Source organism: Salvia miltiorrhiza, chromosome 2 (genome assembly GCF_028751815.1).
Source record: "Salvia miltiorrhiza cultivar Shanhuang (shh) chromosome 2, IMPLAD_Smil_shh, whole genome shotgun sequence".
Taxonomy (NCBI): Eukaryota; Viridiplantae; Streptophyta; class Magnoliopsida; order Lamiales; family Lamiaceae; genus Salvia; species Salvia miltiorrhiza.
Genome location: NC_080388.1, coordinates 67,815,484 through 67,829,151, shown reverse-complemented (window position 1 = coordinate 67,829,151; position 13,668 = coordinate 67,815,484). Strand labels below are relative to the sequence as shown.

Below are 13,668 nucleotides of genomic sequence, written 5' to 3'. Positions count from 1 at the left end.
TGAGAACATAAGAACCAATAAAATTAATGTATCTGCTATACAAATTAATGCATCCGCTATTAAATTTAATGCATCCAAAAAAAATAATTTTTTTGCTCCCTTCAGGATTCGAACCCAGCATCTGCATCCATCCACCAAGATGATGCATCCACCGTAGATCTTGATGATCGAATGGCTTAAAATGGTTCTATGTTCTTATTTTATTAGTGGTTCTTATTTGAACCTCTCCCTATATATATATATATATATATATATATATATATATATATATATATATATATATATATAGGGGTGGGCTAGAATAAAAACACTCTTAAGTGTATAAAATATAAACGTTTCTTAATATACGAATTTTATGTAGAACACGTATGAATTTATCTAACAGAGTTACGAATTGCGAAAAATAAATTTTTGTTATCTTTGAGATTCGAACTCAGGACCACGAATTCATCCAACTGGTTACGAATCAACCGTAGATCTTGATGATCTAAGGGCTGAAAATCATTTATATTTTATACACTTAAGAGTGTTTTTATTCTAGCCCTCCCCTATATATATATATATATATATATATATATATATATATATATATATATAATACTAAATTACAATATAAATTATATTACATTTTATGACATTTTATATTGTTGGGTTGTGTTTCGAATTATTACGATCTCATGAAAATGATAAAATCAAGATGATGTTGAAAAGTACACAATACTTGATAAATACATAACTCATAATGATTTATGTAAAGAATTCTATTTTATAAATAATATTCGATATCATATTAATAATTATAAGTATTTTAATTTATAAATTGAAATGTGTTTTATAGTGATTGGGGTGTTTAAAAAAAAATGTTACAAAAACAAAATGTCAAACAAAACATAAAAGATATTAAAAAAAAAATATTTATACTTACCAAACTAATTATTTACTTAATTCAAAACTGTTAAGAAGCAGTAGAAACGTGTTTGTTTGACTCTAATTATTTACTTATATATATAGTTGATTATTTTTGATTGAATGTGTAAAAATATAGATATCAAAGTAAATACAATAGAATTGAATTAATACGTATGTAATTCATAAATTTATTTAAGTGCATAAATTTAAGGAGACTAAACCTTTTAATTTTAAGTTCATGAATTTAATTAATGGCCTAGAAAAATGAAATGACATTAAATTTATATTCATAATATTCAAGGATGTATTTTTAAAATTATAAACATTTATTAGGGGCATTTAAGATAAAACACATTTTCAATAATAAAATTATGACTTTTGTACCCCTATTGATCCGGATCAATTTGATCCGTATAGATTTATCCTTTTATTTAATTACAATATTTTGTAATTGTAAGAAAGATTGTATTAAAATCAACAATATAATTAACTCTTTTTCATGAGAGTTTGTATATATCTTTGGCAAAAACATGATTTTAATTAGATTTGGTGGGTGTGGAGAACGAGAATCGGCAGGGAGTGGAACAGAACCGTTGCACATTTTATATATTAAAGTTACATGCTTGTAAGTTTAATAATCATGCATGAAAAGATTCGATATTCGCCGCCACAGCCATAAACGAGCTAAATGACAATCTACTACGAGATAAAGACTCTTACTTTAGCTTACCCAGCAATAATTGGAACACTCTTTGGTCAATATTTACTTTTTATTCATTTATTTTTTATCATAAAAAATTGCATGCATATTATGCTTGCTTATAGAATCACAATAGTATATGGCGTTGGGATCAATAATTTTATGGATTTAATTATTCTTTGCCATAGTGTAATAAAAAGTTATAGAGGATCATTATTTTTTATAATCAACCCAAGTGCATGGAGTAACGGAAAGTGGAGTATTAGCACGTCATATCATTGTAAAGTATTCCATTGAGCATAATATCCTCCCTTTTGTGTTGTTCTTGTTAATCTTACTTATTTCACTAGTGTGGGTATATATATAGGGGTGGGATTTGATAAAAAATAGTCCCATTCTAAAAATTGTAAACAAAGCATAATGTAATATTTAAATAGTACTATAATAGTTATAATAGAGAAAATATATTTTATACATACAAAAAACATATAGTCATAGAGAGAACGTTATCTTATGCATAAAAAAGCACATGATCATTTGGAAAAATCAAGCGTGACCACCATCAATTAAAAATTACGAACTAGCTAGATTGATTTCTAGTTAATTAACAGAATCACGGTGGTTTCAGTAATTGATCCTTAACCTATACAGTAAAGAATATGAGCTGGAGATGAATAATAATTTATTAAATATTTATGGGAGAGAACTAATAGGAAATAATTCTCCTAAAGAAATCAATATGTATAATTGATCTTGCTATGATTTATGATTTTTATATATAAAAACATATTATAAATATAAGTAGAATGATAAAAATACATATTGTTATTTATACACACGACACACAGTACTTATATCTAGTGTATATATATATATATATATATATATATATATATATATATATATATATATATATAAAATAAGCACCGGTATATACACAAACAATATTGTATATATAAAAGAATAATATATGGTTTCTAAGTCGATCCCTACAAAAAAATTGTTTTCCAAAGGAACCAACACTTATATAGATATTTTTATTAAATATATTATTTTGTATGATCAGTAAATAAAATATGATATTGAGATAAATAATAATAAAGAATGAGGATTGAAATTATTGGAGAACTAAGTTTTAAAATAACAAGAGTGATATCATTACATACAATGTATGTATACATAATCATATATAAAATACAAATTTATTAGAGATAATTTATGGTGCGTGGAGTATATGAGTGAGTAGGGGCATGGACCACTGATGCCTCATGACATGGCTTAGTAGCAAAGGAACGCCACCTCAACATATCCATCCCCTATATATAACCACTCTCTCCATATCGAAACTTTAATTAAAGACACACAATCAATCTCTCAAATCATGCCCTTCTCCAAAATAGCAGCGGAGAATGATGTAGCTAGCTCGGCGGAGAAGCCACCGGTGGTGGTGAGAGAATACGAGCAAGTGAGAGATAAGGCGGCGGTGGAGGAGCTCGAGAGGCGGTGTGAGGTCGGGCAGCCCGGGAAGCCGTCGCTCGTGACCGACCTCATGGGAGACCCTATTGCTAGAGTCCGCAACTTCGTCTCGCACATTATGCTCGTAATTATACTTCACATCAAATACTACAATTCTATCTTATATATATGCATTCGAAATACATATTTATTATTTTGAATATTGTTTGTAACTTTGTGTGATGATTATATATATATAGGTGGCTGAATATAATGATGGGAGAGAAATAGTTGGGGTGATAAGAGGGTGCATAAAAACGGTGACGAGTGGAAAGAGCTGCAGCCAATCTCCAATCTATGTGAAGTTGGCTTATATTCTTGGATTAAGGGTTTCATCCACACATAGGTTTGTCATTTCTTCAAACTCTTCGCTCCTCCATGCAACTTTTTTACAATAATATCAATGCTTTACATATAAAAAAAAATATAATACACATGCATTATAAAGCTTGCAATTTTGATATATTTCCTATCTTATCTTCTTTTGATGAATTCAACATGCACGTAAGCACGTTCCCTAGCTATATATGATTTGACGGAAATCTAAAGATGTGATTCTTTTTCTTTTCTTTTTTTCATTAGACGTATGCATACGCCAGAAAACGAACTGATAACTAGATGCAACCTGTCTGCTTCGTTGTATATATAAATTCTATTTATCAGAACATGCATATTCCTGCTCTATTTTAGACATATATATATATGAAGCTGATGTGACCAGCTAGCATATATACTTCCAAACTCATAATAAATTAGTTTCACTAGTGTTACACTTACATTAATAAGACGGCATGAATCAATACCCATCACCCTAGCCTCTAATTTTTTTTCTTGGAAAGAATATTAGTTAGTAAATAAATTAAAATTAATTCTTGAATTGACGGATATATGCTTATATTTTTGTATGGCTCAGGAGGCTTGGTATTGCTACAAAACTAGTCCAAGAATTGGAGGAGTGGTGCAAGAAAAATGGAGCAGAATATGCGTATATGGCTACCGAGTGCAGCAACCAAGCATCCTTGAATTTGTTCACTCAGAAATGCAATTATGTGAAATTCCGAAATCCAACGGTCCTGGTGCAGCCTGTTCATTTTCACGAGAAGCCGTTGCCGTCTGATGTTGCGGTGGTCCGAGTTCCTCCCGATGTAGCTGAATCGGTGTACCGGAACATATTCTCGGGTTCGGAATTCTTCCCTAAAGACATCGATCGTTTACTAAGTAACAAGCTGAATTTGGGCACTTTGATGGCGTTACCAAAGAAATTACTCCCAAATTGGAACCCTAACTCCGGCGAGTTACCGGCTTCTTTCGCCATACTTAGTGTTTGGGATACAAAGGAAGTGTATAGGTTACAAGTGAAGGGAGTTTCGAGCCTAACACATGCTGCCTGCCTAGGAACTAGGGTTATCGATGCTATGGCACCGTGGCTTAAAATCCCATCGGTCCCTAACATTTTCAAGAATTTTGGATTTTATTTCATGTACGGACTGCATATGGAAGGTAAAGATGGTCCCAAATTAATGAAATCGCTATGCAAATGGGTGCATAATATAGCGAGGGACGACGCTGATTGTAGGTTGGTGGTGGCGGAGGTGGGCCAAAACGACCCCGTTCGAGAGGCTGTTCCACGTTGGAAGAAATTCTCATGGGATGAAGATGTTTGGTGCATAAAGAGATTTGGACAAGTCAATCAGGATTGGTGCAAATCTCCTACGTCGTCTTCTTCGATTATATTTGTTGATCCACGTGACCTTTGACCATAGCTAAATCGTAAACACTATATAGGAACGATGCAAGCTTGTAGGTTGTTTCCAAATTATCATATAACTCTTGATGATCTTGGATAACTTACACGATCACTTCTATTTCTAGTAATGCAAATTAAAATCAATTGTCAAAAACACATGTTACATTCTTGATAATTTCCCTGGTTCACGTATCTGAAAATGACAAGACGATATATATTATCCCAACCCACTAGGTTTGGGGTGGTTGGGGGCATTTATACTTATATATTCCTTTACTAATTAACTCGTCATACGTGCGATGCTGAACGTACGTCCAAGTTATAAATTTAAATTACTAAACTATATTTTTAAAACTTAAATATATTATCTGTATATCAACATTTATAAAAACTTACACGTTTATAATTATAACCAATTTCAGACAACTACTTGGCTAAAGCTAAAAGCTACACATACAAATGAAAATTGTTTAATTAGTACATACTCCCTCCGATTTTTTATAAGTGTCCCATTTAGCTCATTTTTTTGTTTCTCAATAAGTGTCCCATTTCAAAATTTGAGAGTATATTTATGACACTTTTCCTATTTTATCCTTATTTAATACTTGTATGAATGTAATAATTAGTTGTATAAATGCATTTATTATGACAATTACTAAGGTTACAACTGTAAAATACCTTATTTTATTGGTATGTGTATTTTGACGGCTGGGGACACTTAATAAAAATCGGAGGGAGTAGTTTAATTTTACAAATCCCAACAAAACCTATTGCTAGCTACTAATGGAGATTTATCCGTACAAATTACGAGCCATGTTTAAAGCAACTCCTACTGATTTCAAGATTCGATATATTAGTAATTTAAAGATTCGATATATTATTTAAATATAAAAAAAGAAAAAGAAAAGTATATATGATCACATAGCTAGGCAGGCGCAAGCCGCGCAAACACACATATTCCTAGATTTACATAATTAATGATAGATTCTGTAACAATTTTTCTCTTTCTTTTACTATATGCTATTAAAAATTGTTAAGGGACGTTGTGTCGTTAGCAAATGAAGGCGATATTTGGTCCCCCTCCTCTTTGGAAAAGAGAAAGTTTATCGCCCTTTCGGCCGATTTTAATGCACCACACTCTATTTCTAAATCAACATACAAAAATTAATTAATTAAGATGGATACCTACAAAACATTCAAAATTAAAAACGGTTACGAAGAATCTATCAACGTGTTAGCTTTCAGCTTTAACACCTATCATGGCCGCTCCACCACCCCAACATTAATTCACGTCACATACGCTTTTTCTTATTACGTTTCAATGTTTAAATATTGTTTACCTCATATGTACGATTAATCAAGTGTTATAGCTTTTTTTTTTGTTTCTCAAATTATTGTGTAATGATATGTACGTATGTGATTCTGACATGCATGTGTAATACAAATTACGTTTATAAAAAAAAAAATAGATCTTTGAGTTATTGGTATGCAACAATTATGTCCTTGAATTTTTGTAATATATGGTTAAATTAATATATCTTAGACTACGTCATTTTTCTAATTCCATTTGCATTCGGTCTATATGGTACTTCTAGCACATTCTATATGGTAACTATCTATTAATTCGCTATACAACTTTTGTCCCCTCATTTGAAATTAATTAAAACTCAGCTTAATTTATTTTACTTTAAGGTGTGTTTCTCTTCTCATCCTTGTGATCATATACTCAGGGGCGGAGCCAGGCCCTAAAGATTAGGGGGCAAAGCCCCTTTTTTTTCAAGAATTAAATTTTTTTTTTAATTATACACATATATATATATATGAATATATTAGCTATATTTAAAAAAATTGAGGGGAGGGGGGGGGGGGGAGCAATTGCCCCACTTGCTTAAGTTGTAGCTCCACCACTGCATATACTCCATTCGTTTCATTACAAATATCACAATTTCTATAATGGGATGTCCCATACAAATATCTTAATTTTTTTTAACAAATAATTAAGAGACTAATTAACTAATGAGTCCACCACTCACTCTCTCTATACATACTTTTAAAAATCCCAATTTATTTCTCTATATCCACCAATTCACTTTATCTATATATTAATTACACATTCTTTAATTTTCGTGCTAAAAAATAATTAATGGAACGGATGGAATAATATTTTGTAAGAGTGTAATTTTTTTTGACCATGATGAAAAAAATTTCTAGGACAAGTTTTTTCCTTCTTTTCACCTCATCAATTGTGGATAATATTATTATGAAAAGTTAGTCGGATGACATTATCACAAGAGAAGAACATAATAATAATAATAATAATAATAATAATAATAATAATAATAATAATAATAATAATAATAATAATAATAATAATAATAATAATAATAATAATAATAATAATAATAAAATCACCCTAAAGAATACGGGATAAACATATACGAGCCATTTAATATGAAAATTTTACATATTTTTTATTCGTTATTTTCTCGTAATAAAATTTTTTAATAAAAAAAACGCACCCTTAATAAATATATTTGTTTCACAATATTTTTGTCGGCTTGGTTGACGCCAAATATCGAGCATTTGATAGAAATAGTGAGGGGTCACCACACAAATTGACGGTGTCGGTTTGGTGTTTCACAAAAGTATATGGGAATTATTGTACTTTGATTTAAAATAAAAAATAAAAAATTGCACATTCATTAATTGATATTGTGAATGTTTAACACTTACTCGTAATTACCACAAAATTGGCCGATTATAGTGGCAAACAATATTATTTGGGATGCTGATATCATATGACACTTGGTCGACATGTTTATTTGGAATTATCCACTCTCTAATTAACGACACGTACGCGTGCGCACATATAATTGGTTTGTTTAATTTCTTGCTACTTTTATTTACTCTTTTTTTTTTTACTTTTCACTTACTTTCTAATAATAATTCCCTCGCTTTTCTTATAATTAAATGTACTTACCAAAAAAAAACTTACAAAATTATTTTTACAAAGAATGAATTCTAATTTATAGTTCAATAATCATGATTTGAATTGCCAGTCAATAATACCGTCTGTCTCCTGTAGACTGTATATCTTTTATTATTAGTAGTATTACTGGCATTTGCCCTAATGTAATGCACAAAAAACCTTTTATATGTAAAATATATATCAATTCAATTATTATATAAAAATTATAATATAATAAAAATATAATTTATTAAAATTATTTAAATAAAATCTCATATTCACTAAATTTAGATAGAATATTAAGTATAATTTGTTAGTTTTCTTTCGATCATTGAATCATTATAATTAATATTATTTAAAAATTAAAAGTGCATAATTAATATATATATATATATACACACACACACATACATACAATTCAATCATTATCTTTTTCAATCGAGAATTGATTTCAGATAAAATCCGACAAATACATTTTGACTACAAAAATAAATAATTAATTAAATTTATTGTAAGATTCTAAATTATATATATATATATATATATGTATTATTGTATATAGGTTTAGATTATAGTGAGAATGTTATTTTTCGTGAGAAATGAGAATACAACATAAGTCAGTGTATAATGTTGCAATAAACTACTTGTAATGACTGAATGACGGTATTTAATTAATTGATAAAAATTTGGCTCCCTCCCGCATTTGAACTCAGGTAAACTTTCACTATCTCTAAATAAATACCAGTTACAAGATTGGAAATCTAACATTACAGATTCATTCTCATTTCTCACTACCTTGTCAATTTTCCATTTGATAAGACATATAATACTAATGAACAAGACGTATATCTAATAACAAGATATATATACTGATTGAAAAATAAAATTTAAAAAATTCTGCTCCCTCCAGGATTCGAACCCTGCGAAAAAAAATCACCCTCCAAATACAATATCAGCCATAGAATTAATAAAATAAAAGCACCAAATCGTGCCCTAAATCTCACTAAAAATTTGAAGAATTCACCAACTTATGTTCATGCATAGTCACCCAAGGATAGAAGCGCCACCAAGGAAGGGGATGATTTGGCTGGCGGCGCACAACGGCCGGGCTTGCAAACATGCATCCCAAAAAAGTTTACTAGAAAAAAAAATTATTTGAATGATAATTAGGCATGAATGATAAAATAATTTGCTTTAATTAAATGTTTGGTTTGTATGATTGTGCCCATGATTGATAATTCGGTCTTCATATCTAATCTTCCAAATGAGTGAATTATTTAATTATCTCTCCAGTCCTATCAATCTTATATGTACTGGTGTCTTTCTTTTTAACGAGAATTTAAGTGTTCAATGTAAGGAACGAGCGGATGAAATTCTTTGTCCCACAATTTATTGTGTTCTTCAATTACAGTGATCAACAGAAATTATGCATCGTACTTATAATTAATGATTCTTTCTACATAAATAATTATTCCAATTTGTTTTAGTTACTTCGTCAATGCTTTTTTTTTTTTTTATAATAACCATAGATTATAAAGATCTTCAAGAATGATTTCTAATTAACACAGAGGCGGCAAATTAAAATACATACGAGAAGATCAAATACATTTTCCCCCCCTTAGTTAACTAAGAGCCAAATTTGATTGTCATAAAAAAAACCCAATGTTGCATATAGAATCATCAATATATAAAGATATTACATAAGATATTACAGTGTTCATATATAAATAATTAAGCAATATTGTACATATATATAGATAAACATGGTTCCTAAGTTGATTCATGAAACTTGTATTTGTGTTAGTGTATCATCACCTATGTAGGAGTATGTATAAAGCTAAATCAATGTTAGTTTCTCCTAAAAAAAATCTATCCTATATTAAAAATGGAGTTTTCAATTTCAAATTGATTTCAAATCAATTTTAAAATTCAGTGGCAATTTTGTAGTTAGAATAAAATTGAAGGTTTATTTATAAGCTATACAACTTCTTTTTCCTTTTTCTTTAACTTCTTATTTTTCTGTTTTATTTCTTTTTTAAAATTGTGAAATTCGACTAATTATAAATATTATTTCTCGTTTCATCAATATGCATATCAAATTAAATATCATGACAAGAGCTTTAATTTGATATATGTTATGTAAATATTGGATTTAAAATATAAAAATTATATTTATTTAAAGATTAAAACTTAGAAAAATTCTCTCTCCTCTCTCTTCTTCTTTTTTTTTGAATAAATCTATTGTTTTTCAATTATCTTTTAACTTATATTGTTTTTTTTACAATATCAATTTTTATTAATATGAATTATTCTTTATTATTTTTATATTAAACTAAATATATTTATCTTACATTATACTAGTATTTTTAATTATATTTAGAGATTTTACATAATAATCAACTTAATATGAATTTTATATATAATAAAATATAAAGGGGTTATGGCCAAAAAATACACGAACTTTGAAAAAAATTGCAATTTTCACCTGAACTTTCAATTAAGCCAAAATATACAAGAATTTATATTTTTGTTGCAACTTTCACCTAAGCGTGACTTTCAAATAAATTGAAGCTTAACTGACATTCGAAATTAAGTCAAATATATTAAATTTTGCTTTCTTAGACCTCCGAGCTTCTAAATACTCATCATTATTAGAAGTTAGACCAAAATCAGGTAAAGTTCCGATTGTCAATTAAGCTCTAATTTCGTTGAAAGTCAAACTTAGGTGAAAATTCCAACAAAAGTATAAATTCATGTATATTTTGGCTTAATTGAAAATTCAGGTGAAAATTTCAACTTTTTTCAAAATTTATATATTTTTTTTACCATAACCACAATATAAAAATATTTTTCGTGCATTGCACGAATGCAAAGGCTAAGGCTAGTATTAGTTTAATTAGGAAAAGGTTCAATATTCGCCGCCACAGCCATAAACGCACTAAATGACAATCTTCTACAAGATAAGACTCTTACTTTATAGCTTGTCCATCAATAATTGGAACACACTCTTAATTTGGTCAATATTAACTTATTCTTTCATATTGAAAATTAAAGTTCATGCATATGCTTGCTTATAGAATATATCACGACATATAATATATGGCTTGAGATCAATAATTTTATGGACTTGATAATTCTTTCTCAAAGTGCAGTAAAAGTTATATATGTGATGTGGAATCATTTTTTTTTAATAAACCCAAATGCATGGAGTAGCTAGCGAAAGTATACTATTAATTAGCACGTCATATCATTGTAAAGTAGTAGTTTGATTTGAGCATAATATCCTTGTTCCATTTGTCTCAATAAATTGAATAAAATATGAGGTTGAGATAAAGAATAACAACAGAGATTCAAGAATGAATTATTGCAGAACTAGCTTTGAAAATCAATTGTGATGATCATTACATACAATGCATGTATATATACATAATCATAAAATAGAAATTTATTAGTGATGATTTTTGGTGTGTGTGGAGTATGAGTGAGTAAGAGCATGGACCACTCATGCCTCATGACATGGCTTGGTAGCAAAGGAACTCCACCTCAACATATCCATCCCCTATATATAACCACTGTCTGGATATAAGACAATCAAATAGTCTCTCTCTCTCTCTCTCTCTCTCACACACACACACACTAAGTGGCCCTTCCTTCCAATTAATCATGCCCTTCTCCAAAATAGCAGCGGAGAATGATGTAGCTAGCTCGGCGGAGAAGCCATCGGTGGTGGTGAGAGAATACGAGGAAGTGAGAGATAAGGCGGCGGTGGAGGAGCTCGAGAGGCGGTGTGAGGTCGGGCAGCCCGGGAAGCCGTCGCTCGTGACCGACCTCATGGGAGACCCTATTGCTAGAGTCCGCAACTTCGTCTCGCACATTATGCTCGTAATTATACTTCACATCAAATACTACAATTCTATCTTATATATTTGCATTCGATCGAAATACATATTAATTTATTATATAATTTGAATATTGTTTGTGTGATGATTATATATAGGTGGCTGAATATGAAGGATGGGAGAGAAATAGTTGGGGTGATAAGAGGGTGCATAAAACGGTGACGAGTGGAAAGAGCTGCAGCCAATCTCCAATTTATGTGAAATTGGCTTATATTCTTGGATTAAGGGTTTCATCCACACACAGGTCTGTCAACCTCTTTAACTCCATGCAAATTATTTTTTACGAAAAATAAAAATAGTAAAGTAATATTACTTTTAAAATATAGATAATTGTGTGAACCCATTTTATTTTCTAATCAAATTATATGCATGCATTTGTTACTTCTTCTTTCTTTTGATGAATGCACATCCATGATTTGACGGAAATCTAAAGATGTGATTCGATCGTTTTAATTAATTTTCAGATTTAATGTTTTGATGTACTAGTTCCGTTAGTTCTTTGTAGATGTTTAGTAGTATTAATACATACAAATCCGAATATATTTGAACATATTCTTGCACTATTTTAGATTTAGATGTGATGTGACTTGCATATATACTTCCAAATTAATTACGTACATAATGACATCATGGACATTAAATAATAAGTTGGTTGTATATGTGGCTCAGGAGGCTTGGCATTGCTACAAAACTAGTCCAAGAATTGGAGGAGTGGTGCAAGCAAAAAGGAGCAGAATATGCGTATATGGCTACCGAATGCAGCAACCAAGCATCCTTGAATTTGTTCACTCAGAAATGCAATTATGTAAAATTCCGAAATCCAACGGTCCTGGTGCAGCCTGTTCATCTTCACCAGAAGCCATTGCCGTCGGATATCACGGTGGTTCGAGTTCCTCCTCATCTAGCTGAATCGGTGTACCGTAATGTATTTTCGAGCTCGGAATTCTTCCCTAAAGACAATCGATCGTTTACTAAGTAACAAGCTGAATTTGGGCACTTGGATGGCGTTACCAAAGAAATTACTCCCAAATTGGAACCCTAATGCCGGCGAATTGCCGCCTTCTTTCGCCATACTTAGTATTTGGGACACAAAGGAAGTGTTTAGGTTAAAAGTGAAGGGAGTGTCGAGCCTAACACATGCTGCCTGCCTAGGAACTAGGGTTGTGGACGCTATGGCACCTTGGCTTAAGATCCCATCAATCCCTAATGTTTTTAAGAATTTTGGATTCTATTTCATGTACGGCCTTCATATGGAGGGTAGGGAGGGTCCCATATTAATGAAATCGCTATGTAAATTGGTGCATAACATGGCTAGGAACGACTCCTATTGTAGGGTCGTGGTGGCCGAAGTGGGCCAAAACGACCCGTACGGGAGGCTATTCCACATTGGAAGAAATTCTCATGGGATGAAGATATTTGGTGCATTAAGAGATTTGGGCAACTCAATCAGGACTACCATGCTTGGTTAAGTTTCCAGTAGTGTCGTCTTCTTCTGCTATATTTGTTGATCCACGTGATCTTTGACCCTAGTAGATGTTAAGTTTGTGGATCATAGCTAGGTTTTTCATTTTTTAATTTTTTTTCTTTTTTCAAAATGTACCAGAGCAATCGTATAAATCTTGACGATCTTGGCTAAGATATTATTCTACTCGTATCACGACCACTTTTATTTCTAGCCATGCAAAATCAATTGGTTAATTTAAAAATTTAATAACATTGTATTTTTGATATTTTCCTTAGTTTACTTGGGTTCAATGTCGGCCTTGTTTTTTAGGCCATGGGGACAATTAAGGCCCCCAAATTTGAGGGGGCCCAATTCTTTTGTAAAGAACTCATTACTCGATCGTAGCTTATTATAGTCATCAGTCATTTTTTTTTTTTTTTTTATCGGACAAAGTCATGTTAGATGTTAGTAATTAGTTTCCCCATC

The 13,668-nt window shown here is 30.7% G+C and overlaps 1 protein-coding gene and 1 pseudogene across 1 annotated transcript; both read left to right on the top strand.

Moving 5' to 3' along the window:
• The first annotated feature begins 2,925 nt into the window (after positions 1-2,925).
• Positions 2,926-5,025, top strand: LOC131008516 (probable N-acetyltransferase HLS1). Its single transcript, XM_057935388.1, has 3 exons — positions 2,926-3,209; positions 3,325-3,470; positions 4,038-5,025. Exons 1-3 carry the CDS (start codon positions 2,991-2,993, stop codon positions 4,879-4,881), a joined length of 1,209 nt encoding a protein of 402 aa, XP_057791371.1. The 5' UTR covers positions 2,926-2,990; the 3' UTR covers positions 4,882-5,025.
• Positions 5,026-11,283: 6,258 nt separating this feature from the next.
• Positions 11,284-13,386, top strand: LOC131008515 (probable N-acetyltransferase HLS1; annotated as a pseudogene).
• Positions 13,387-13,668: the final 282 nt, after the last annotated feature.

Coding starts and splice junctions, on each gene's coding strand:
- LOC131008516 (XM_057935388.1), top strand. CDS start 2,991: ATGCCCTTCTCCAAAATAGCAGCGGAGAATGATGTAGCTAGCTCGGCG. Junction 3,210..3,324: donor TCGTCTCGCACATTATGCTC/GTAATTATACTT, acceptor ATATATATATAG/GTGGCTGAATATAATGATGG. Junction 3,471..4,037: donor AGGGTTTCATCCACACATAG/GTTTGTCATTTC, acceptor TGTATGGCTCAG/GAGGCTTGGTATTGCTACAA.